A 27,257-nucleotide genomic window follows, 5' to 3' on the forward strand; every position below is an offset into this window, starting at 1 on the left:
TTCTTGTCGGCGGCTCATCCGGAATGGCGCCAAATGTCGGGTGGAGCATCCCCGTCGGTACGCGGACCAGAAACCGGTTTCCAGCTGGTGGTTTATTAATCTTGCCCTATCTATTGTTCACGTGCATGCAGCTCTGATCTTGTCCTATTTATTATTCCCAGTAAGGATAAAAATAAATTAATATATATATATATATATATTATTTAAATTTATTAACATATAAATGAAAATTTAAATATCTGACTAATATTTATATCTGTATTTATATCCGTTAAAAAAAAATCTAAATATTTAAATAGGCAGCCGTCCAAGCTGTATATGAATATCTAATTCCAATTATAACGTTATTTAATTTTATATAGCACCTTAAAATTTTTAAAAAATAAATATCTATGTTAGCATACTATTAGCTTACTTTATCATTTGCTTAGTAATATTTTTTATTCTATAGTCATAAAATTTAATTATTTAATTTATATTTATATTTTTAGTATCTGATTTGTATCCATATCTATTTAAAATAAATATGAATATTAATTTGTACATCTGATTAATATTCATATTCGTATCTATATTTATCAAATAAAACAAATATGAATATATATATAAATATATACTAGATCTGATTTAGCTCCCGTTACTAGCTACACAGAAAAAACCTTGAGAAACACCTTAGTTGTCTCTCTCCTGTCATACAATGAAGACTTGGGAATAACCTACAGACTTCAAGCTTATGTCCACTGGTTGAGCTACTCTTTATCTTTAATCTGGTTGGTAGGCTGTCGTCCTATGGTGAGAAGGAAATGGACTCCAATCATTGCTCATCTCCTTTGCATTGGGATAGCAACATCAAACTGCCATTCCTCTTGATTAGCGATCATTTTTTGCGTCAAAATGCTTCAGAATATAAGAAATGTCTACATTTTCCGGCATATACTCAATCGGCAGGAATTTAATACAAATAACGGTATGTATGATTGCTGCTTAGGTAGCATGAAACATGTTCTCCATCTTGTTTTGCTTCACACATATTTACAAATTCTTGTTGCTTTTCTATTTTTAAAGTCAATAATTACCTAACCATTTATTTCATTCAGAAAGTACATGAATGAAATAAATATTCCATGGCTTCCTTTTGTGCGGTCCATGAGTTGGGAGGTCCACATGACATGCCACATTGCAGCCAAACAAGACCTGCCCTTATTAAACAAGTCCTGATTGGAATCCCTTATATTCAGACAATTATAGCCCAAAGCCATCTCATGGGCTGTTCGGCCCAGGGATCAATTGGACTCAAATTGGGCCTTCATGCCTTTTGGGACTGCTTGGCCCGTTAATTCAGTGGAGCCCGCTGCTCCAATTCAATCATGCAACGGAGCGCCGCCATCGTTATAACCGACCTCAGAGCGGAAAACGGCCATATCTCCTCTGCACGAGCCAATCTAAAGAGAGAGGGGATGCTGAGAGGGTTTCCTCTTCTTCTGCGGCCTCCCGTCTCCGCGCCAGAGCGCTGGTACGAACTAATCTCCAAGAGGACTCTAAGAAACTTATAGCTGTTATGATTTAGGGTTCCAGAATTCCAATCTCTATGCACGCAAGATCGCTCTTCTTCTCTTGGGCAAACCATTAGATTGGAGTTTCTGGATTCCTTTGTTTTTACCTTTTTTGGCCTTGAGCTGAATTCCGTTTAAAGGTTAAGTTCGAGTTGGGTATATATGTTTCGTATCCAAAATTTTGATTAAATAGAGTTATTTGGGTTTCTTTTTATTATCATGCATAATTTCTGATGAAGATTGCGAGATCGGTTTCTATTGTAAAATAACTTTAAATTAGTATTGATTTCGATGTCAATACTAGTGAAGGTCATTTGATGAAGTCTTTCTTTATAAAAATGAGATCTTGATCAGTTTCTTTGTACTCTCTTGGTATAGAGGTGTTGAGAATAATTTTTTTTCCTCCCTTTCCTTTATCTGTATATATTCTCTGTTTTACATGTTATGATGTTTGACTAGTTACTGTTGATGACTTGCTCCCGTTCTTTCTTTTGCTCTTTCCTTCTTTCTTTTGATTAATATAGTGGAAAGACACCTCCTTGTTTCAACAAAAATGAAATAAGAGAGAATCAGGGGGGGCTAAATCCTCAAAAAGAAGAAAGACAAGCGATAGAACTCTCTCCCACCACCTTAAAAATAAAAAAAATGGACGAAGAGCAATCAAGCAATAGGACTTTCTCACCATCCCAAGCAAGAAGCAGTGATAGAATTCTCTTCAACCACTCCTAGCATGAAGCAGTGACAGAACTCTTTCCCTCTATCCTTAGCAAGCAGTGATAGAACTCTTTTTCAAGCCCCATAGTTCACAAAACCTGCATAGAAACTCATTTCCAAACTACAAAACAGGACATCTGCTCATGGCTATCAGATAACGACATTGTGGAGACCTTGTTGTCTAATCATGTGCCTATATCATCCCTGTCATTGTCCCTTGGCCTTTGTTGCTTTGAATGTCTTGTGTTTGAAGCACAACTTCTTCAGTCAAGTCAACCTCAAACTCAAATAGTTAAGTCCTTGAACTGAGACACACCTTCGCCATTTTCCTTAGACAGCACCCCTGCTCTTCCCTTCCTTTCGAAGCCCAAGAGTCACTGATGGATATCGAGGTGTCAGGAGTATGACATCCATGCGACTCACTTCTGTCTTGCATCTTTCCAGTAGCCAAAACACCTCCAAGGCCATAGACATGGAGCCAATGAAGCATAAAATAATCAAGCACATATTTGGATGGAACAACATGCAAAGGAGAAAATAAATGTCCTTGGCAGCCAATAAACACTTTTGAAGCTTGATGGGAGATGGTCCATGGGGAGATCTAGCATCCTACTTGGTTGAAAGCCCAAGCACATGAGCTGGTCTCTCCATGCCTCACTTAGTTGCAAATTCTTTAGATGAAGACCTCAAGCACAAGCTCTCCATGCAATGCATCCTCTCGTGCCTCACTCCCTAATGTAGGGGAAGGATCAGTCACAACTGCTTTCACGTTGATTGGCAAGTAGTGGGTTGCCAATATATGCAGAAGTGGCCCTTGCACTGGACATAGAATCTCCACCTGCGAACCTTAAATTGTTTTCCACAAACTACCCAACATCCTATTGTCTGCCAAAGCAACCTTCCTTGGCATAGTGAGCTTATTAGCTCAACCCCTTTATCCTTCCCTTTCTCCATTCCAGAAGAACAAGCATCAACTGTCCCCTGTATTACATGAATAGTCTCATCTAGCTTATAGAATCCATGTTGGATGCATATCTGAATTGGATACATGCTAGAAACTTGGATGCTTATCATTTCTTTTTTCTATTGTAGCTATTACAAATTTGTAAAGAGATGGAGTTGTTCGAAAATGAACTCAACTTTTTACTATAATAATGTTACAAGTGACATATTATTCTTTTTAGAGATGGGTCAAGAATGTGGTCATTTAGGTACTTTAATGGCATTGCAAAATGTCATTTCTCTAAAAACCCTAAGCTTTTTGGGAAGTTTCAATAAGAGATATGTATATCACATGACCTTAACAATTGATTTGATTTAATTTTTTATAATATTTAAGTATATAATACTTTAATCTAAATTATTTCTGTATACATCCCTATATCTTCTTTTTCTCCTCTTGTTGAGGCACACATATTGGAGACATTATTGGATCCAGTTCTTGTGACTGTGTTCATGGAACACTAGCTACCCACCCCATCTAGCAATTACTAAGGACTCAACTTGACGGTGAAGTGGTTCATCTTGAGAACTATCCTTGCATCCCATCTTTTCCCGTGTCCCTCGTCTAGAATTGCTAAAATCACCATTGATCAAAGATGGGAAAGAAGCCTTACTCTCCTTCAATCTACATTCTACAGCGAAGAGAAAATTAGATGTTAGAGCATATTGGAACTCAATGCATACTAGGTGCTTGGTTGGAGTGATAGAGCATGTCGATGATGTTAAACTAGTCCTTTTGGCTCAGCTGAGGGCAAGAGGACTGTAGATGCCCACAAGCATCATAGTGGAAGCAATTGTTTTGTCACTCACAAGCAAAGTACTCCTTCTGGTCACAAGGATAGCAACCGAAACCAGGGTGCTTCAGGGTTCTTTTCTCCTTTTCTATGCTTTCTATCTCACTAGTTGGAAATCTCCATTGGTTCCTTTTCATCTTCTCCTAACCATCCTGGAAAGAGTAGGAGTGGAGCATTGCCTCCTCTTGCTCCTCAATACTCTATGCCTCGACCCTTGAGGGCTCCCTTAGATGACAGCTTTTCAACTCTCCAAAGTGTCACTTCATAATGGGAGAGATCGAATTCCAAATATGTAGATGAAAGTCTGTGTAGGTATCCTCCTTGGACAATTGTTGAATACTTCTTGAGCTGATGACCTTAGGCTGAGTGAGGGAGGTGGTTTTAGAGAGGGAGGCTATAGTCAGTCTATTGAACGGGAAGTAGTAGAAAAAGAGTGTGAGGGGAAGAGAAGGGGGCTAGTTGTTGCTCTTACATGTGGCAATAATAGGATACAGATGGGATGAGTATATACATGATTTTTGATTGGGAGTGATCTTTTGAGATAGGCATTATGACCAATAGTAGGATATCAATGGGATAGTGATATAGGTAGAGGTGCCCTGCTCTAGAAGCACTAGCAACATCTTATTTCTGTTAGGGAAAGGCCACTCGGTAAGAAGACTGTATATTGGAATGAAAATTGTGTGGGTGCATCACAAGGCAAAGTGGGACATCTGATTAATAATATTTGTCCGTGTCAATTTAATCATAGTTTATTGGTTAGTTCCCTTTCTGTTTTTAATGTAACACAGAGACCTTGTATGTTGCATTAGTGGAAAATTACAATTATAATGAGAGTTAGTTTGAAGTCCTAGTCTAGTGTTAAAAGTTTGATGATTGTTCTAGATGGTTTAGGGTAAAAAACAGCCCAAAGTTTGAACAATTAGTGAAAAACTTTGGGCAAGACTGGACACTTCATAAACTTTTCACTGGCTTAAGACTTGTGTGAACTGGAAACAATGCCATGTTACAGAAAGATTGTCAGAGCTGTTGAAAATTATGGTCTGCCATTCTTTTCATGTAGATGATGATTATTGATGAATCAGTCGTTTTCTGTCTTTTTTAATTTACTTATGAATTCTCAAGGTCTCCAAGAGTCCTAGGTCATTAAGGAGGCCTAGAGTCTATAAATATCTATTGTACCACACTATTCACACATGGTTAATAAATTTCAGGTTTGTGAGGCTTTTTTAAACACTTATTCCTTACGTGGTGCTGAATCCATGCAAAATACCACAATGCTCACTATGGTTCGCAAGTGGAGGCCTTGGTACTGACTCCAAGGACCAGAACAAACAACCCTCATGGAACATCAGTGTTGATTTAGTTTCTCCTCTTTTATATTGCTTCTGCTATTGCTGCTTTGCTAAAAATTGTATGCCATCTCTGCATGTTCCTGTACCAATTAGTATTAGATCAATCAGCTTACTCCTGCTTTTATCTTCTCTTTACTTTTGTGATAGCTTCTCTGAGTTCTTTGTGGTTTATTCTCCCAAAGTGGCCAGCACAATTGCGCCAGCTATTTGAAGGTTGAGCATATCCAACATATTGGTAAGGCTGGCCTATTTACATCAACTTAGGATTTGATAGACCTCGAAGCTGGCCACGTCACTAGCTAGTAAGATCCTGCATCAGATTACTCTTGAACATGAAATTCGTAAGGCAGAAAAGTTGAAAGTATCCTCAAAAGGAAGAGCAGAAAATTATTCTTACGAATAATTAAAATAAATTAAATTATAATATTCTTGTAAAACTATGTAGATTGTATCTTGTGCTTGGTTTCATGTTTATGTATTTGATTGTGCCTTTGTTTTGAAATGGATTTCTTGCAGTGACAAGATTCATTGTTGGACATTCTATGCTTACTTAGTTACTCCATATGCCCTGTCATATATCATGGACAATGCTGCAATCCATTCCGATGTGACCAGAAAATGATAGAGAACAGTTTGAATTTCTAGTGGGGGTTTTGTCACGCGGGGTTGGGGCGTGACAGGTTTTCATAGATCAAAGCCAAATTTTATGGTTTAGATGTTGGATTTGAAAATGAGTTATACAGAGGAAGTTGGAAAAGCAACTTTCACATATCTGTTCAGTAGACTGGGGTTGTTAATATCAAGAGAAAAAGTCTAGGGGTTAAGGTATTAGGGGGTCAAAGGAAATGGATAGGCCTCCATAGGAAAACAGTTATGGAGATTGAAAAACTGGGATGGAGTAGAATCACAACAATAGGAATGGATCAAGGTTGCCAACATGCAGGCCCAGTGGGTTTTGGAAAGGAATTGAAAAAGACTGTTTGCTTGGAGTTGGCAATAGCAATGGTTTGGGGAAAGGTGTCAGGGCGAGTTTTTGGTTAGATAGGATATGGAATTTATGGAGGTGACTTTGTTAAAATATTTTTCATTGAAGGTGTCCCATCATGGCTACTTGCATTGACTTTGCCCTCATTTGAAGAGAATTGGGAGAATTATGGCTTATGCACTATGTTCGAAGAAAAGAGACGAGAATTTTTCAAAAGTGTAAGTAATTAGATGGTATGTGGTAGGATGCACCTTCTTGCAATTATCATGAGACTGGGGAAGATATACTATTTTTTTGCAGCGAAAACTAAATTTTTCCTCTCTTTTGGCATTCTCTATTTATTTTGCATTCTTCCCCATTTTGCTGTTAATATGCTTCATCATTTAGTTGAGGATGAGACTTTTGCTGAATTATTTTCTTAAAAAATAGGATCCTTATGTGAAAACAAATATTTCTGAAAATTCCACTTAATCTAAACATTTTATATTTCAGAAACTGACAGTTATACAGTTTTAGAAATTTGTCAGTTTTTCCTATTAGATAGCTTAATCTTGGGTTGCCATCATAAATATTAATGACTGCTTTTTAAAATTGATGTTGTTTCTGCTTTAATACTGGGAGCTGTTACAATGCATTGCACACCGGTGTCATCCTTTCTGCAATCTTTATCATTATTGAAGATGTTAAAATTTTCAGTTAGACAAATGAAAATAAAATTGCAAGATGCTTCCTTCCAATAGACTGTTGACAGTCAATTGTTCAGGAGGATTTGCAAGAGCAAGATGAGTGGAATGCCAAAGCCTATCTGTCTGAAGTTTATTTCTTTGGAAGATGGAGAATTTACAACAAAAAATACTTCGAGTGGTATGTTTATTCATTTGCTCTTTTGACAGTTAATTGTTAGAGATAACATATAGTCATTCGAATCTTAACAATTGTTGTTGTTTTTGGCCACTTTATTTTTTTATTTTTCTATGATTTAAGGGGTCATCCTTTGACAATGATGTGAGTGAAAGTATCACTTAAGCTAGACATAATCAAAATTCTCAAAAGTGTTACAGTATTCTCTAGATATGGGCTGGTAGTCTGCTTGGCTTTTCTGAAATATTCTCGTTGGAGGATTTGTTTTCTTTTGCTGTTTTCTTCTTGGCATGCTATTTATGCCTTCTAACATGAACTTGCTTTGAGAAATTGGGGTGTGATGATTTTGTTTCTGCAGTTCAGAAGTAAGGATTTTGTGTATTTCTCTGTGATTAAAATTTTTAGGTTGTGAACTCACATTTTTTCACATGAGAAGACAAAATATTAGAAATATCAACGCTCACGCAGATGTATTTTGTTACCAGTAAATTCTCTATCAAAGTTAGGGTCGTATGGTTGTGTCACATTATAATGTTGTAGAATTGTTAGGTTGTGAGGCCGGCTTTCTTACATTGAAGCTACTAAACCCTTTCATTTGCTATTAATAATTATTTAGTTCTGTTGTTGGAAGAATGCTAACTTCTTTGGTTCTTTAATTTCCTTCATTGTCCAAAAAAGACCACATACACCAATTCTGTTAGCAATCCCCTCCTTCCCACCCACTAAATGGTGTTATCATGGTACAAAAATGAATGGAGTTCTCAATGAGGCATTTAAGAGCTCTAGGGTTCATCTAGATCCCACATTTACATGAACAGCCATCACCACAATCCACCACCTCCTTTTGGTTGTGTGGTTTGATCTAGATGAGATGGCCCTTAGGCTTTTTATGGAACTCCATATCTGACGTGTGTTGTTTTGGTAAGAACAAGGTCTCAAGTACTGCTGCCTCCGGCATAGCAAATATGGTGCTTTGCCATGCCAATGCATTTGCTAGGCCAAAAAAAAAAAGATGATTTACTAGGTGCCATGCCAACCCTATGCCAATGCCAGAATTGGCTTGAAACAGCACAAGAAATGTGGTGCCTTGCTGTGCCAATGCATTTTCCGGGCCATGTCAAGAAAAGAACTCAGAAATTTCAAAAGCCTTCTATAAAAAAAATTAAAAGATGATTTACTAGGTTCCATCCAACACTGTGCCAATGCCAGTAATGGCTTGAAACGCTACGCACTGGGTGGCATGGGCTGGCACTTGGTACCTTGGGTGACGCTGCAAGAGATGGTAGATGATGCGTCGTACCCAAGGTTTTTAATTGTAGCATAGTAATATAATCTTCTATTGAAAAGACCAAAGGAGCAAATTTTCTCCCACTGAAAAAGGTCTTGCAACTGTATCAATTTTCCATAAAAATCCAATTAATTATTGATTTTGCAAGAAAGATCATTTTTTTTCACAAAATGATACACGTTTTAGGGTCGTTGTATGATTTTACCCCTGGATTTAAGTACAAGGCATGGGATACACGTTTTAGACTACTGCTCACCTTGTACTTATCTTCAGTGACAAAATCTTTGAAGGCATCCTTCTGCCAAAAAAGAAAATCTGACCTTTTCTTGCAAACTCAATAATTAAGTGGATTTTTTATTCAACATCCACTTCAACTATTTATAACCAGTGGAAGGTTAAGGTAGGCATGGTTGTAAAGAATTTATTATGATGCTGTACTATCTTATGCTTTTGGGTTAGAACTATGAAAAATACACAAGGAATGGTTGTAAAGAATTTGTTGTGATGCTGCACTATCTTATGATTTTGTGTTAGAACTATGCAAAATACACATGCATTTCTACCACTGGTGAAATTCACCTTTGATTCCTTTATATTGATGCTGCACATTGGATGAGCTAGAAGGATCTGAGATGAAGAATATTGCTACTTATGCCCTCTCTATTGTTAGACTCACTTGTTCTGTCACTTTCTAGAATGTGTCTAGAGAACTCGAGTGGAGTGAGTCGACCAACAGGATGTATTCATTTAAGTTATCAGAATGTAAAGTTAGGGAAAGAACACTCATCACACTGTTGGGGGCCCCACTGTTATCTTATCATTTCTAGGGAATTTTTGGGCCCTTATTTTATGCCATCACAAAAAGTGGTTCACCAGTGAACTGTTTAAGAAATTTTTCCACAAGATCAAGAGCCTCTTGAGTAATCACAAGATTTCATCTAGTCTTATTTTTTGTAATATCATATATATCACTAATCTTAATCTGTCATACATGCATTACATGTGCTCAAATATGGTGCACCCATATTTAAGTACATTCATACAAACATAGCATTAAGAAGAAACTGTATTTCATCTCATCAGGGTCTACATTTTGGATCCTATTTCATTGTTTGTTCCTATCTAGGTCAATTGAAAATTTTAATGTTGTAAGAGCTGCGCACATATTAATGTCTAGTTAGTAGAATTTGTAGGATAGTTACTTTTTTTTTTTTGTTGCTAGAATGTCAAAATTGATGCATCCTACATGTACTTTTTTAGGATGGTCTTTGAGAAGCAAAGTTGGGTTTTGGAGAGTGCACACTTTGTACCAAAGCAGCCAGTTTATGAGGCGTAAACATTAATATATGTAGGATAACTTTACAGACCATGATAAGCATGATTTTTTCCCCAAGTGCTTTAACTCACACAGTATTCTTGTTTATCAATTCATTAAATTTTAAGAAACAGATCAATATATTGCCAAATCTGCCTCATCCTTCTTTAGCTGATAAGATGATAGTTTCATGCAGCCTTCCATACTCACAAAATTTAATCTTCTTAGAAGATTTTAGGGCAAGTTGATCCATTGATAACCATGGAGAGAGTAATTTTGGTGAAGTTTTCTTAAGAATAACTACATCAATCAATCATCATTTGGCATGGCTAGCATGTGCAAAATCACTGGAGGTATAAAAAATCATTTATCATTTGGCATGTTTTACAATGAACTCAATATAATTTAATGGGTCCCTTGCAGTAGGTATAAAAGAATCCCTTGATGACAGCATTAAATTTCTACCAACACAAAATGCATGCTAAACATGGTCTATAAAAAAAATAGATATCACAAAATGTAGGGCATTGAGATGAAATTGTGACATCATTATATGTTTCAATCAAGTGTATAGGAATGTAAAAAGTATATAGAAAACAACTAATTTCAAACATAAAAGATATTTGATATCAGACTTAAAATTGTCTCGTGTTTCCATTGATAAAAAAATTGTCTCATGTTTCCACACCAAATTAAGAATAATGTAGGATCAATTAAACATGACTTCTTGCTTTTTATTTTGTGGTCTCATGATGAGTAGGATAAGTGGTAAAGGCTTCTAAGTGAGCTTTTAAATGCTCCGCATTCAACAAATTATGAAGAAGAAGATCACCATGCAACTAGTGAAACTAATTTTGAGTTATTTAACTCTTTTATGATGTTTCCACGGGATGTTAGCTTAAATTTTTTCCATGGGAACAAAAATTTATGATGTTTCCTTTATCAATTCATTGCTAACAACTCATAGGCACTTTGAATTTCAGAAATTCCCCATGCTGTAAATGTTTGAGTTCCATTTTAACACTACAAGTTACCATAATAATAACATTGCCATACCTATGCTTGTTAAAAATTTGCACATTATTTTTGTTTAATGAACAAACAGTTTTTCTGGCCCTTCTTCGTGATTGCACTTAGTTTCTAATTGACATGCCAAAATTTTTTTCCAGGTTTCAAATTCCGCCTTGTATCATATAATATTTTAGCCCAGGTATGCGACCTGTTCTAAGAGTATTTTACTTCCAAAAACAATGTTTTCATAACATTTGTTACTTGATGTTTTTGTTATGATTTTGTCTTGGTAATTGAAGGACCAAGTGAAATAGAAGTGACCTTTTAATGTATAGCTGTTCACATATTCATTTTAATTGTAATACAGATACTTTTGGAAAATAAAAGAATTATAAGTTGAATTATTGTGTATGTCTATCCTGCTCATGTTTAATGTGATTCTTTTTGTATCTGCATGATATCATGATCTACTATAGGCTTGAATAATTTGTAGTAGTTCTACCATCTTTCTGTACATCTATATACAAGAGGTCACATCTTTTTATTACATCTCTCATCTACAAGTTTATTCATAATGAAGGAAGCTAAAACAGCATGCCAAACCATGACAAAACTTGGTACACAGTCAGACAAGAAGAGATGCTAGTTTAATTAATCCTGAATATTTTATGCTGATTGTTATTTAACATTTGCATTTCTCAGTTTGAAGTAACTTGTCATTTAAATTAACGTTACACAGCTATCTATATAAATACTAACAACACAAACAAGCTCGAAATAAAACTACAAAAGGATATAAGACTGTTCACACATTAACAAAATGTAGGTCTTGTCACATTTTGCCAGTAGTACAGGAAACAGCTCAATGCTCCCATGCTATGATTCACCTTCATTGTAACCTTTGGTTCGATTGGATGTCTCTCTATATACAGATATACACGCACATATATATCTATATATATACATATACACACACACACACACACATATATACACACACACACACATATACATATATCTATATATAGAGAGATGTATAAATATCTATTAGATGTATATATATCTATATATATCTATATCTATCGATATATATATATATATATATATATATATATATATATATATATATATATATATATATATATATATATATATATATATATATATATTGGGTACTGTGGAGAGTTAGACTACTAGTGAGGGGTTAAACCCCAAGAGGAAAAAAAAAAAGATTAACAAGAACGAACATAGCAGCAATCCATAAACTCATTGAAATAGCAAACCAAGCTCAGAATGAAGAGTGGAACTAGCAGGTACATCTATATCCATATGCCTTCCAGCTAGCCGTTCTGCAGCATAATTAGCTTCCTGAAGTTTATGGTGGGCCCTGAAAAACTGGAGAATGGATATAGCTTGATGAGTATCTCTGAGTAGAGGATGAGTACCATGTGTAAGAGGCACTATTGATCCAATTTACTGTAGTGATTGAATCACCATAACTTTGCTACATCTTAGAGTATAAATGGCTACCATCAGTGCCTCCAAAGCAGCTCGTAGTTCAGAGATTGGCATAGAAGATGCATGAAAAGGTCTTGAACCTGCTAATAGGACCTGACCAAAGTGATTTCTAACAATGAGTCCAGCTCCAGCTTGTCCATCTTTAAATAAGCCATCAAAATTTACTTTCCCTATCCCATGGGGAGGGGTACCCAACAGACCATAGTTGAAGGGGAAGGGAGTGAGCTCCTGGAGCTGTAGGTATCCCAATGTCATAGGTCACTATTCAAGTTAGAAGATTGTGCCTCATAAAATTCATATGCAAGTCGGATGGCCAGGTTGGCAATTGGGTGTGGGATGGAAGCCCTGTTATGTGAAAGCTTTTCATTCCTGGAACTCTATAAAAGCCAATCACAGTGTGAAGCGATAGATTGTTGATGACCAGAACTCCCATCAGAAATGCAGCTTTGCAAAGATTTAATGGAGTCAAAATTATAAGAAGCAGAAAGCTTTGATCTAATATGGATCCAAGTGGCTCTAGCTGCACGACAATTTACAGAGATATGTTTGATGACCTCAATTCCACTGATGTCACAATGGACTGATTGATGATTAATCTAGCCTCTTTGTGTCATGAGAGTTTTAGAGGGGAGCTGATGCCCAGCAATTTTCCGCCAAAATGTTTGAACCCTTGGAGCAGCTAAATTATTCCAAAACAAAGAAAAGGTAGTGTATGCGAATCAGAATTATACCTCAGAGCTTTATAGACATCCAGAGCCTTCATATACTTAGAGGCAGTTTTGCACCAGACCAGTCTATTATCACATTGAAATCTTGGTATAGCCAAGCCAAAGAAGTGATTTCAGCAACAAGTTCTGATTGAAAGATCTCCTGTGATAGCTGCGAATTCCAGGTGTGGTAGTTAGTAACTTAGCACGCCTTGGCAAACAATAGCAGATCATCAGCAACCAACAAGTATGATATTCAAGGACCGCCATGCCCTGGCTGAAACACTTTGAATGTACCCCTATTTACAGCATTATTTGAGGTTCTAGAGAGCTTATCTGAACAAGGTATAAACAGAAGAGGAGAAAAGGGCCAAGCTTGTCGCATACCCAAGATTGAAGAGAAGCACGATTAAGGAGCACCATTTATAAACGAACGTGATTACAAACACATTCAAGTGTTGAAGCACTCAGCAAAATAGTTCCATTTAACCCTATCATTGGTTCTCTCCGTGTCAGTCTTGATCACCATCAATGAATTTCTCTTTGAAGCTTCTTCCATTGAGTGCATAATTTCTTGGGCAATCATCACATTGTTAGTAATACCTCAATTCTGAATGAAAGCCCCTGCTCTTCAGAGATTAGGAGAAACATAAGCTCTCTAATTCTATTTACCAAAATGTGCCCCCTATGCTAGAGAAAAATTTATCTTGATCGTTTCAGGAATGATTTCTGTAATTCTGGTAGTGACTTGAATAATAAAATTAGTCATGCAATTATTAGAATGTCCAAAAACTCAACACTAGCCTACTGTCGGACTATTTATTCTAACATGTTAAAGAATAAAGATATTCGTAGGCACAGATGAAGCTGGGTGCTGAGCTTGTATGGCTGTCATCATGTACAGTTGTCTAGGCATACTAGAGTGGTTCAACCTGACACATGGGTTTGTTCTCCTTTGATGATCAATACTATGCAGCTATACCAATAAAATCATATTTTTGGAAAAGATACATAAATTCCATTTGCTTGGTGGTCCTCATACTTGTGGGGCTAATTGTTCACTATCATTCATTGTTCACATTGGAATGGATCACAGCTGATCCATGATATATGACAAGTAGATATAGAATGTTCAAAAGTGAATTTTGTCACTGCAATTAATCCATTTTGCAACAAATGCGTGATCAGGTACATATTCATGAATCGAAGCACTTGAGATGGTTTGCAGAATCTTACAACTACACTATAGTAGGATAGTGTATTTTAAGTATTCCTAAGAAGGATTTCCTGTTCTTCTTTTAAGAAATTCACATTCTAGAGTAATCTAACTTAGGAACTTATTGTCTAGCAAACTAAATAGGCCAACTTCAAGATCTACCAAATCCTAAGTTTATGCAAGTAAGACAGCCTTACAAACAAGATTTCGAATGTCATTATTGGACCTTGTACAGTTTTTTTTTTTTTTTTTTTGGGGGGGGGGGGGGATTGTATGGTACCGGGTACCAACACACAGTTATAAGACTGCATCTCATGCCAATACACTGTAGCGATTCCGAAAACTTGCTGGAACAGTATAGTGCCATTTGTGCTGTCCCGTTCTGGTGGTATTCGAAATCTTGCTTACAAATTTCTTGGACATGCTCAACCTTCAGATAGCTGGTGTGATTGTGCTTGGTTGCTTGTCACTTTGGGAGCACGAACCTTCAAATGCCGAGATGTGGTTAGAGGGTTTCTTGTTCATCTTGACATAGAATCGCAAGCATCAATTCCCATTTACTTTCTGAATTCTAAGATTCCTCACTGATCTTCCTTTCTCTTGTTTGATTTTTTGGTGCGTTATCACAGCTGTCCAACCACATTCCTTTGTGAAATCACTATCAGCCAATTCCCTGCTTGCCCTGTTTAAAAGTTCCATCTTTTGAAAACAAGAAGGTTAGACTAGAGATCATGATTCCAAGACCTCTCAAAAAGCTAAGAGAAACAGCCCATATATATAAAAAGTTGAGATCGACTTTGGGGATTAAACTTATTTGGCTTAAAATTTCTAGGAATTAGTGGAAGCTCTTGGAATAGGGAAAGTTAATATCTTGGTTAAATGGAATTCTAATTTTGGTAGATTTATGCCAAATGGGTTCTAACTTGTGAAGTTATGGCTTTTTTAAGATTGTCTTTTGCTGTAATTTGGATACACCTCTATGTAAGGCTTGTTGGATCCGCATATTGTAATGTCTAAATGTACTTCTTAATGAGATGGAATATTTCATGTGGTGATTCCCCAGAACTCCCTTCTTTCTCTTATTTTCGTCTTCTCCACTCCATCTTCTTTCTTAATCAAAATGTTGTAATTCTATCACCAGCATTACATAAGAAATTCATAAGTTTTGAAGTCTACTCATATCTATAATTGATTGCAGAATCCTTTCATAATTCTTGCGACATGTTGCCAATCATATTCTGTCATATCATTAAACGCCACTAGTTGGTAAAAATATAGGTGCAATAACAGTGATCCTCATTGTTGGCCTATAATTTTGCAATGGCTGGACTTGACATAATTGCAGTGCAAAATTTCTCCCTGCAAATATTTACCACATTTATCCAATAGATTATCAATTCATGTCTTGCATGTGATGTATAGATCATGTAGAAAGATCTTATTCTATGAATCTAGAATGGCTAATTTTAAGTCTTTAACTCCATCTTGCTATGCAGGTTTATGTGAAGAGTTCCTATTTTCCACACACTCCATCTTCTTGTCTCAAGTAATTTTTTTTAAATCTCCATATTTATATGTGCAATCAACATGAGTCATACTTATATATATATATAAAGACTGGATTTATGGATTAAATTATTAACTTGTGTAAGTTGTAATCCAAAAGGAAAGGACTGAAACACTCTTTTATTGGTGCCTTCAATTCATGACCTATGTTTTTCACTCTTATAGCGTTACCTAAATTCGGAAAATTACCAAGCAAGAATTTGGATCTTGGTGTGTCCTGGTGGACGTAATACCATTCCAATGAGAGAACAGTACCTAGGATGCACTTGGGACACTGGTTCACCCATGGACTGAGATGTCTTGATTGTCCTGGTTGGTGCACCAGGATGCTTGTGACTTGACACTTGGGAGTTGGGATGACCTAGCATCCTGGGACATCTTTTTTTATGTTTTCCCTCTACATTCTTGTTCTTAATGGTTGTTCCATGTCATCCATATCCATCCAAATATTGTACCGACATAGGACCAAACCAGGATGGGTACCAGTACGACATCCTTTTTTATGTTTTCCCTCTACATTCTTGTTCTTAATGGTTGTTCCACTTCATCCATATCCATCCAAATATTGTACTGACATAGGACCAAACCAGGATGGGTACCAGTACCAGGATTTTAATCCTTGTTACTAAGTTTCTAGTTGTCTTCAAGTTTCCAACACTTTAACATCCCAAAAAATCCTGATAAGTACCATAAATGTTTGAAAAATATTAAACATGTAAAGATAAGCTCAGGGCTAGAGTAAGTTCACCAATCAATGGTACTTTTGTTAGAGATAACTTGCATGCATGCCTTGTTATTTTAAAGTAACAAACAAAATAGGTGTGATCACTAGAAGAATTTGAACCATGGTTTGCCGCATCAATATCGTACTGTACCGGTACATGGTACAGAGGATGTACCAACATAGTAATAGGATGATAGTGGTATAGGGTCTGGTATCGAGACAATGAACCTTGATTTGAACACTCGAGAGTCGAGACTGATATTATGTAGCAATAAATAGAGGGGATTTCGAGTATTATGAAGTGCAACAAGGTGTTTTTTGATGCACTCTAGAAACCTGTCCCAATTGATGACATTTCCAGTTAACATAAGCTAGATGTTCCAATACTTGAGTGCCATGGAGTGTTGTCTGATGTCTGGTAACATGTTACATCCGATTTTAAAGGAGTGTCAATGCTAAAATCCCCAAACACTTATTGGTCTTAGCATGTTCTACAGAGTGCATTACTGCATTAGATAAATGATCTTGTGCCCAATTGATATTGTGCATTCCCTTCAACACTTCTTGAGTAAGAAACCTCCTAACTCTTGCATGTGCCTGATACTTATTCACTGCTTGCCATCTATCATTACTTTAACATGTTTATATACATTGGTATTTTATAATTTTAACATGTTTATATATATTGACATTTGCCTACTATTTGGTGTCGTAGGTGGAAAGCTCGTTCACAAGCTATTTTGATGGAACTCAAGAACCTCAGTGCTGACTTCCTCTGCATACAGGTGCAAATTCAGCTAGTGGTTTACATATATTTGCTCTTCAAAAAACTCGAATGGCAGCTTATGAATTTGCTGGTTTTGTGCTTATGACTTAACCATGCAGATGCTTTTCTTATTCATCTTTTAATCCTCTCTGTGCTGTAAATCATAGCAACCATTTTAATAAGCTACTCTTCTGGAATGATTCAATTGACGCATTAAAGTATGTTGCATTGGAAACAGTCCTCCATTTCATCTAAGGTTTATGAGCATTATGCAACTATATTTTGAAAGGTGCATCACATGAAATTGAGGCCTATAATATTTCTGCATATGATTAGAACATCTGCATTTTCTGGGAAAGGAGCAAATAATGGGAGGATATTTTAGCCATTTCTGTGTGTGCAGATCAGATTAATTCAATTATTCAACCATTTACAATTGCAAACTGCATGTAAATGCATATGTGGAGTTGATGTTCCATTTCTTTCTAGTTCATTTAATCTTCTTAATGCTTAAAGACATAGTATGTTAACTCATAATGTTATGGGTGGTTGTTTTGATGGTACTTGTGCCATTCTCTCCAGTTTCGGGATTAGTGTTTTTCAAATGGCGATTGTCTAGTTTATGTGGGACTTTGGCTGCACTGCTTAGGCCCTACCATTTAGGCAGCCCTTATGTGTGGACTGGCCGCCTAATGGTCCCCTAAGCAATCTTTATTTTATAGTTTATTTTGAAACACCAGTTATTTTTTACTTATGAATAACCATAACTATAACCATCAAGTCTTGTCCCAACTCTCTGGGGTTGGCTTTATGAATCCTCACTTGCCATGGGTTCGCATTTAGCAATGATTTTGGTGTTATTTTGAGCTTTGTCATTTTCTTTTTTCACAATATACTATGCTTGTTATCGAGGTGTTTCCCCTATCTTCAGTTCTTCCTACATTATTTAACAATTAAGAAAGTTTCCTCCTTTTTGTGTTCTCCACTTCTCTTCAGTTTTCTTTGCATGTGCTTATACCCGCTCAGTCAATTCTTCATCACTTAGCTCTTAATTTGTGCAGCTCCTATAACACACTATGTTACAATTACGTCAAACTAAGTTACAGATCTATTCTCCTTTTTATAAGGCAACTGTTGTCCTGCTGGTGTGTTGAAATTGTTGTGATATTGAAAATTATTTAAGATCGAAGTTTCACTTGCCACCCTTAATATGCAATAGTTTCGTCCTCTCATGTGATGGTTACTGACTTGAGGTTCTGTCTTGTCTTTTTTTATCTGGATTTTTTCCTATAAAGAGGAGTTTGCTTGCTTCCTTTTCCTGCTTATAGGAAATATAATTTACCATTTCAGGAGTTAGATGAATATAACAGCTTTTACAAAAGCAACATGGAGAACCTTGGATATTCAAGTATTTACATTCAAAGAACTGGGCAAAAAAAAGACGGGTGTGGGATTCTTTACAGGCCTAGCAGGTATAAGAACTGTGTATCTTTCTGTAGATGCAAAATAGTGCAGCAAATCTACTCATGTACATCTTTGAGATCCTAAAGGTAATGTCTCAGAAGACAGTTTCTGTACATCATCTACAGTGTTCTTAAGGTGTTAGTGTTTAGCTTCATTTCTTGTGAACATCTCTGAATTATGTATCTGTAATTTTAAATACTGCTACTTTGGGTTCCCCCTACTTCTGTTTGGCATGTCTTCATGTCTGAGTAACAGCAAATTTTAAGTTCGTGCTTCAAATCATTCATTGAAGATAAAAATGGATCATCCCAAGAAATTTTTGGTGACCTAAAATCACCGCACATTTTTTTTTTTTTTTTTTTTTTGCATGTAAAATAGAGATTCTCAAGATAGAATCCAGAGTTATTTCTTTTTTCCTGAAGTAACCAGATATACGAGGTGACAAGCAACTAGGAGTTGACCACAAAATATTTGAGGATTTTGATTTAATGACTGATCTTATTATTCACTAGAACTCAGTGATGTAGGAAGATTTTGTCACTGATCTTTTACATGGCTTATTCCTTGCATCAAAGAGTCAAAAGTTGGAAGGTTATTACCCTAGAAGCAGAGGGTGACGCCTTTCGTCTTGTCTAAAATTTGGATTGAATCACTAATTATTCTGCATAACTTCCAGCTATTTAAGGTCGAATGTCAACACCTTTGGGAGTTATTGTAGGATTCTGACTCCTCTAAATGAAACTTCTTATTTTTTAAGTATTCTTACGAATCAAATGTCATATTTTGATTCCTTATTTGTTCTTTCACTGCCGTATAGATTACTATGACTTTTAGAAAAACACCTTGCATGTTAATTTGAGACATATGCGACATTTATGAGGAGTATATATGGATTTCTAGTGTGACATTCTTTTTTAAATGTTTAACAATGTCATGTTACTTAATCTTATATTGAGTGGTTAGAAAGTTGTTGCTCTACTAGCCTGCAACACAGTATATTAAAGCAAGATATATTTTTGAGAAATAGGACTTGGGATTAAACTCAGAGTTTAAGAAATTTGAGAAAGCTTTGCATTTCAAGGAAACTGAAAAATTCTTTACAGAATTTAAGCATTGTGATTATATATCTTTCTAATCAAGATTCGATGAACCGATATTGAGGGACGTACTGATTGGCGACAGGTACGGTATAGTATGGTATGTACGATAGTGAGCCGAGGTATACCAGAACCAGAAGGATGGAGAGGGAGCGGGGGGAGAAGGCGAGGGAGAGGGAGGGAGGGGGAGAGAGAGGCCTACCTCATCGTTGTGGAACCTTAACCCTAGTTGCTGTCGTCGTCATGGAGCTGTTGTAGTTGCAAAGTTGTTAGTGGCGGCGAAGCATTAAGAGATAGGGACAAGGGGAGAGGAAACTCCCGACAGTAGAATCAAGAGAGGGAGAGAGAGAGAGAGGCATAACTCGGAGCCATCATCGTCGTGAAGTCGTTGGCAGTGGAGGAGCATTGAGAGAGAGGGGGGAGGGGAGAGGAAGCTCCCGAGAGTAAATTGAGAGAGGGAGAGGGAGAGGATCAAAGGGCAGAGGGGTTTTATATAAAAAAGGGGAACCCGATTACCAGTCGAACTGTCCCGGTAACTCTTCGATCCGATTTAGTATGTCCAAAACTCCCAATTCAGGACACTTTGGCAGTCCTTGTTTCTAACTCTTGAATTATGCTCTTAAGGATTGTAGAGGTTTCTTCTTAGTCTTCTTTGAGAAGTATAAATATTAATTATTAGAATTTGGCATGTGCATTTGCACATGATATTTAGGTATGGATTTTTTAATCAGATTCACTATCATGAAATATCATAGAGGAATGGCATTTTCAAAGGGTATATGCTCAGAAGACATTTTTAAAGGGAAGTGCTTTTTTAGTAGATATACTTTTTGTAGCAGTGCCTTTTGGACAATATATATGTCTGAGAGGGAGAAGGAAACAGAAGGAATCCAGCTCATATAATGCAAGTGCTCTTATCAATTCCCAGATTGTCTCCAAAGGCAAACTTGGAAAGTAGGAAGAGAGCTGTGACTCCCTAATGGCTTTGCAGTTTCGGGAGTCAATTGGAGTTTGAATTAACTAATAGTATAGGTATTTAACTATTGTTTCTGTTAATTTCTTATTTCATATATTCATTATCCAACTGGTTGGAATAGCTTACGAGCTGATGTGCAGAACTGCAATTTTGTTGAATGATTCAATCGCATTTCCTCTATTTATTTATTTATTAAGTTCAACCACAGAATGTATTGCTTCTTAATGTACATTTTGTTCAACTTCTTGTCAATTATTGCAGTGCAGAGTTGGTCCTAAAGGAAGAAATACATTACAATGATCTTGTGAACGGTATTGATTATGGGAATGTTTCAACTGAAATTGAAAGTAATGGCATGCTTGATATTGATAGAAAAGAGGAAGCATCAGGAAAAGGTATACAATTCCTTTATAAGCATTATTTTTGTTATACTTCATGCATGTTAGCAATAGTTGTACCAGTGCACCTTGAGCTCTTTATCCTAAGGGTGTTGATTTTTGGAGGACTTGATGCATAGGAATGAAGGCAGCATTTTACACCTTTTAGATTGCATCCACTGATATATATTTTATTTTGCAACTCCGATCATTGAATTTGGCAGTGGATATAACTGCATTCTATGTGTATTATAGCCACACAAATGCATAGACACACTATTATGGAAACATGTACACTTCCTCTGATTTAATTGACCATGTGTTCTTTGTAAACTTTTCAAGGATCCCTTGTAATTTGGCATCTTCATATTTTGGCCGTTTGTTCTAGTTTAATGAAATTGACTACCTTAATCTATTGTCAGTAGTTGTCATTGAAATAACCATCATTATCTTGCTTCAAATTTCTAATGTCCTTACATTTAGTCATATTGTTTTGGTATCAAGTTATTAATGTTCTTGGATATAAGCTCTTTTCAGATTCGATGAAAGAGAACAGTCATGGCGATCATGGAGATCCTAGTGATCCACGTGTCAGATTGAAACGTGATTGTGTTGGCTTATTGGCAGCTTTTAAGCTTAGAGATGCTTCTAATCACCTGATTATTGTGGCAAATACACACATTTACTGGTAAATGTGATCATTTTCAATCTTTGCAGCTTTCATCACTAGCAATGACATTATGATCCACCTAATTCTCAATTTCGTATGAAATTTTCAAGTCTTGATCTATTGCTTTGTTTTGACTTGTTATTGAGCTATTGTATTAATGGATAATTTTTGGACATGAAGGCAGCAGTAGTTTTTTTTTTCCTTTTTTTAATTATGTCCCTTTTTGAAAATGCTGATTCATATTGTGCTTATTAGTTTCTTTATTGAATATTTAATTATTTAACTTGAAGTCTTGGTGTTGTAGGGATCCAGACTGGGCTGATGTAAAGCTTGCACAAGTAAAATATCTTCTAACACGAGTTTCACAATTCAAAGAAGTTGTTTCAAATAAATTTTGCTCCATACCTTCAGTGATTGTAGCTGGTGATTTCAATTCTACTCCTGGAGATGAGGTTAGTTTCCATTTTACCTTCTAACTAACTATCCTCTCTCTCTCTCTCTTATATGTGAATAGCTTCCTATAGCCTTCATATGGTCATACCTTGTCCTACAGTTTTTTTCTTATGAAGGAGGGTCCAAACCCATCCAAATTTATTGGGAAATAAGAGAAAGAAACCAGTACAAATTACAGAGTTACAAATATTAGAGCTGGGGGGGGGAAGCCTTGGTACAAGAAGTAAGAAAGAAATCAAGTTTAATTATGAACACAGGGAATAAACAAGGCGACACTTCTAAGGGTTTTCCTAATACCCAAGCTTGACCATGAGTGATATAGATCTTCTCAATCTCTTATTGTATTAAGAATTCACAGTCACCTCTTTTGTGTAAGCTCGTTCCATATATCCTTGGGAATTCATACATCAAAGCCCCGTATTCTGTGTAAACATCCTTCCAAAATTTTGTGTCTTTACCATCCCCAATTTCAAATCTGTCTGTTCCACAAAGCTGGTAATGTTTTCATCATGTCTTACCAAATATGGGAAATTGATATGCTTCATCTTTCCTTAAGTGGTCTCAACTTCACTTTCCTATGATAATTCCAAGCTACCTTTCTCTTCATAGGTTCATATCATATCCCAGAAACCTCCATCCCCACTTTGTAAGGAGAGCAAGATTCATGTTGGATAGGTTTCTAATTCCATGCTGCCTTCTTTCTTGTCCTTGCATATTGGTGTCCAATTTGCCAAATAGGAAAATCTTTTCGCATTTATAGCTTCCTTCTAGAAGAAGCCTATCCTCATGCTGTCATTCCATGACTCAAAGGCATAAGCTGAATGCATGGCAGATGGCTGCACATCTGTAGGATTTAATCTCCACAGGACATGCCTTTTTTATATATAAATATTAACTCAAAATCTAGGCAGTGGTATTATTATAGCAACAATGCTTATAGCATAATAAATTTAAAATGGCTGTCCTAACAATCTTATGAAACAAAGTAAACACATACAACTGTCTTATCTATTCATTAACTTAAGAAAGGTACATATAAAGTCAACTAAACCCTAATTTCCTTTCTGCTCAGCCCATAGTCCCCGTCCATTATACTTTTCGGCATTTGAAAAATAAAGAAAGAAATGAGTGAGATAAAGGACAATAAGTTATGTTTACCTCTAGTTGGATCAAGCATATTTTGCATTAAATAACAATTTTCATAATATAAGCTTTTCAATTATAAATTAAAGCATTTTGATAAATACTTGACACAAAATATGTTTATTAATATAAATTTCAAAATATTTAAGGCATCTAGAAACATAAATTTTCAAAATATTTAATGCATCTGATCAAGAAATAAATTTCCAAATTAAGGTATATGAACTATCAATTCTTTCTTAGCCTTTGCGACTTTAGCCATGATCAGTCTATGACAAGGTTCGAAAGAGATTAGCTCCTAAATACAGAACACGTTGTCCATCAACATATGCTAGCAATCGGTCTTGATTAGCTAGGCTCGAAAGGAATTAGCTCTGGTTTACACAGCCACAATTCGTCCCATGATAAGGCAAAGAGACTAGCTCTTGAGTATAGAACATGTTGTCTATCAGCATATGCCAGCGGTCAATGCTAATTAGCTCGGCTTGAAGGGTACTAGCTTTGCCAGCGATCAACCCTGACTAGCTAGGTCTGAAAGGAACTAGCTCTGCCAGTGATTAGCTCTGACTAGCTAGGCTTGGAAGAAGCTAATTTCTACATGTGAATGTGTGGCCGACGATCAGTCCCATATTTATTTCTGTATTTGAACTAAAGTTGGCAAACTCTTCTGACTTCCTCTCGGTAAAGTTAAGTCAGCAAACAATCTGCTAACTTTGGCTTGGGTAATTCATTAATCCCCTTGCCAACCTTGGTTTGGCCCAGATAGAGTTGGTCCAGCTAGACTGGCTCTCACACATGCTGTCTATCTATTTTATGACCTACTTTTACAGCAGAAAGATGGGCATATATTAAGTAAATAGAGAACTTACTGAATTAAGCATTGTCAATCTTCCACCAAGGGAGCGAGATCTGCCATTCCATAATTCTAATCTGCTACCAATTTTTTTCGATGAGAATTCTCCATTTTGTTTTGTTTTTGACTTCTTGTCGACCAAGGGTAGACCTAGCTAAGTGTTGGGAGATTTACAACTAAACAGGCAAGAATTTGAGCTGTTGCTTGCAAATGGTCCCTACCAATACCAAGAATCACAACACTTTTTGATAGGTTGATGGTCAGGGCTTTATTTATCAAGAAACTAATTGTAACAGACTATAATTTTCTGTCAAAAATATAGGAATGAGTATTTTGGATATGGTAGAATATTTGAGAAATTGAGGGTTTGTTTGGAAAATCCAGTAAGATTGGGTTGGATTTCCTATTGGATTCATGGAGTGGTTAATCTATTTGAGCAGGTCCATATCAACCCAATATCCCCACAACCCAAATCCTGTGGGAGGAAAAAAAGACCGTTATGGGTCATTTTTTCTTTCTGCAGACCAATAGGCCCATTGATAGGATTTAGGCTGAAACTAGGACCGGCCTTTAGAAGAATATGGGGTGAGTAGGCCAACAAGCTTGATTCCTGCAGAAAATCCAACCGAATTCCGCTGGATTTTCCAAACAAGCCCTGATAGTCATAAAATACCCATGCCATTCCAAGGGATTGATCTTAGTGTGATTGCAACAATGGAATAGTTGCCGAGATTGTATTGTTGACATTAAATGGTTGTTTGTATAGTTTTCCAAAATTTGATAATTGACAAAGTATTTCCCAGAAATGTCGAACCGTATAGTTCCTATTTTCATTCATGTTAAGAGTCAACCGCTTTAGTCATTTGTGCAGACTTGTGTATTTTTTGGGCAAGGCTAGATCAAGTTCGATATCAACAAAAAAATGGTCAATTTGAGCCTAACTCGATCTGTCCTTAGGCTTGAAATTTGTAACACAAGCCCAGTCTAGAGAGAGAAAAAGAGAGGGTCGGGGCTTGATTTGAGTTGTCCTTGACAACTCTGCCTTAGCTCGATTTGTTGCACGTTTGCTTGGCCCGATCCAAGCAGCTTTGGCAGCATGGTTGGGGGGGGTGAGAGGGGGGAAGGAAAGGATCAGAGTGAGAGAGGTGACTTGTCGAGTGTTGTTGGTGCCAGAAGGAGTGGCAAAGAGAGAGGAAGAGGGAGGGATGAGATGGAAGAGAGAGTAGTTTTGGCATTGCGTTGGGGGTTGAAGGGATAGGATAGGGGCAGGGAGGAGGGATTAGGGGTGGGTGGGTCCGGAGAGGCTACAATGCTCGGAGGGAGGGGGAGAGGGAGAGGAAGGGATTAGAGGGCAGGTGAGGGAGCAAGCCGGAGCTTGTTCAAGGAGGGGGGATGTTAGTGTGGGAGGTGGCAGCTAGAGAGGAAGGTAGAAAATAAGAGGGGCTCTAGATTAGGGTTAGACTTCTTATTCTTTAAATATATTATATAAAAATAACTATATAATATTAGAAATTGTGCTTGACTAGATGGGACTAAAATTTAGCAAGCTTGAGCATGGGCTGATTTTCTTTCGGGTTTCAAAATCTAGGTCTTGCCTGACCCATCGAGCTGAAAAACTTTGCCCAAGATTGTCAAGAAATGGGCCAGGTTGGACCATTTTTTCATAGGTCTATTTGTGAAGCTTACAGTCTAGTTCAACCACATTAGTAGTTTTAGCTGTTCCATACTATATGCTTTCGTTAGCTAAATACTCTTAGTTCTAATAGGTGCTCTCCTTTCTTTCTTTGTCTATTTCAAAGTCACTTGATAATGTGAACCAATATGTATTCTTTAATATGCCTTTGGCTTAAAATGTCTTCTTTTATCATTGCCTCTTTCACGTTTAATTATTTGTTTTTTTCCAGGTCTACAAATATCTTCTAGGGGCAAACTCTGATTCAGAAGCACCGGCGATCCAATTGTGCAGTCTTTATGCAACAAATGGAGGAGAGCCGCCATTCACAAACTGCACTCCTGATTTCACTGGAACACTTGATTACATATTCTTGTCAGATGCTGGCTACCTGAAACCAGTTAGTTTACTTGAAGTTCCAGGGCCTGAGTCAGCTGATATTATTGGTGGGCTACCTAACCACTATCACCCCAGTGATCATTTACCAATTGGTGCTGATTTTGTGGTTCTTGGATCTTCAAACTCTTCGATAGTTCCCAAACTGCACGATGTTGAAGACGGTCTTGTTAAGTTTAAAATTGAGGAAGACAAGAAAGATCAAAATAACTGATAACATGCTCGTTACCTAAAATGAGTTTTATTTCATCATTCAGTCAAGTCAAAAAATCACTTTTACATAATGGATGCTATCAACTCATCTTGATTGGGGTTAGTCACATTCGTGAATTCTTTGGCAAAATCCAGAACTGTTCGTGGACAATCTTGTGTGGATTCTTTTTCACAACAACATTATCCTTTAGGGGATGAGGTTTTAGATGAAAGATTTAAAGTGCAATGTGCATCCAATACCATGTAGCCTTATTAATGCCAACTTCTTATTGCAGATCTGTGCATCTCTAGATTATGAATGAATACCCGAAGGCCTGGGATTAAGAGACTTCATTATGTCGTGGATATATTTATGTACCACAGAAGGCGATGATACACTTGACCGGGTGCTACTTAGCTAAGTCGCCATTTGGGGACAAAATTTTGGTTTTATCCTTCCCTTTACTCCTTTTCTGTGACTGGACATGCAAAAAAAAATGTTAATGTATGTGAAAGATTTGCTTTTGGGGGTCCCTCAAAGCCCCTATTCCTTGAATGTGAGATCATGCAAAGAAGACTGATTTTACAA

General features: G+C 36.7%; 1 protein-coding gene across 6 annotated transcripts; it reads left to right on the forward strand.

Moving 5' to 3' along the window:
- Positions 1–1,386: 1,386 nt before the first annotated feature.
- LOC103713014 (carbon catabolite repressor protein 4 homolog 4) lies at positions 1,387–27,257 on the forward strand. Of its 6 annotated transcripts, none has more exons than XM_008799768.4 (11): positions 1,387–1,513; positions 5,278–5,372; positions 7,167–7,267; positions 11,037–11,077; positions 15,816–15,865; positions 17,325–17,394; positions 18,726–18,847; positions 21,174–21,307; positions 21,827–21,977; positions 22,264–22,411; positions 26,313–27,257. In XM_008799768.4, exons 2-11 carry the CDS (start codon positions 5,326–5,328, stop codon positions 26,688–26,690), a joined length of 1,242 nt encoding a protein of 413 aa, XP_008797990.2. In that variant the 5' UTR covers positions 1,387–1,513; positions 5,278–5,325; the 3' UTR covers positions 26,691–27,257. The 6 variants fall into 6 exon arrangements, with proteins under 6 accessions (XP_008797990.2, XP_008797989.1, XP_026662710.1 ...); XM_039126940.1 differs by lacking the exon at positions 5,278–5,372 and adding an exon at positions 5,566–5,720 and having other exon boundaries at positions 1,425–1,513; XM_008799767.4 differs by lacking the exon at positions 5,278–5,372 and having other exon boundaries at positions 1,393–1,513.

The sequence above is a fragment of the Phoenix dactylifera genome, chromosome 5 (genome assembly GCF_009389715.1).
Source record: "Phoenix dactylifera cultivar Barhee BC4 chromosome 5, palm_55x_up_171113_PBpolish2nd_filt_p, whole genome shotgun sequence".
Lineage (NCBI taxonomy): Eukaryota > Viridiplantae > Streptophyta > Magnoliopsida > Arecales > Arecaceae > Phoenix > Phoenix dactylifera.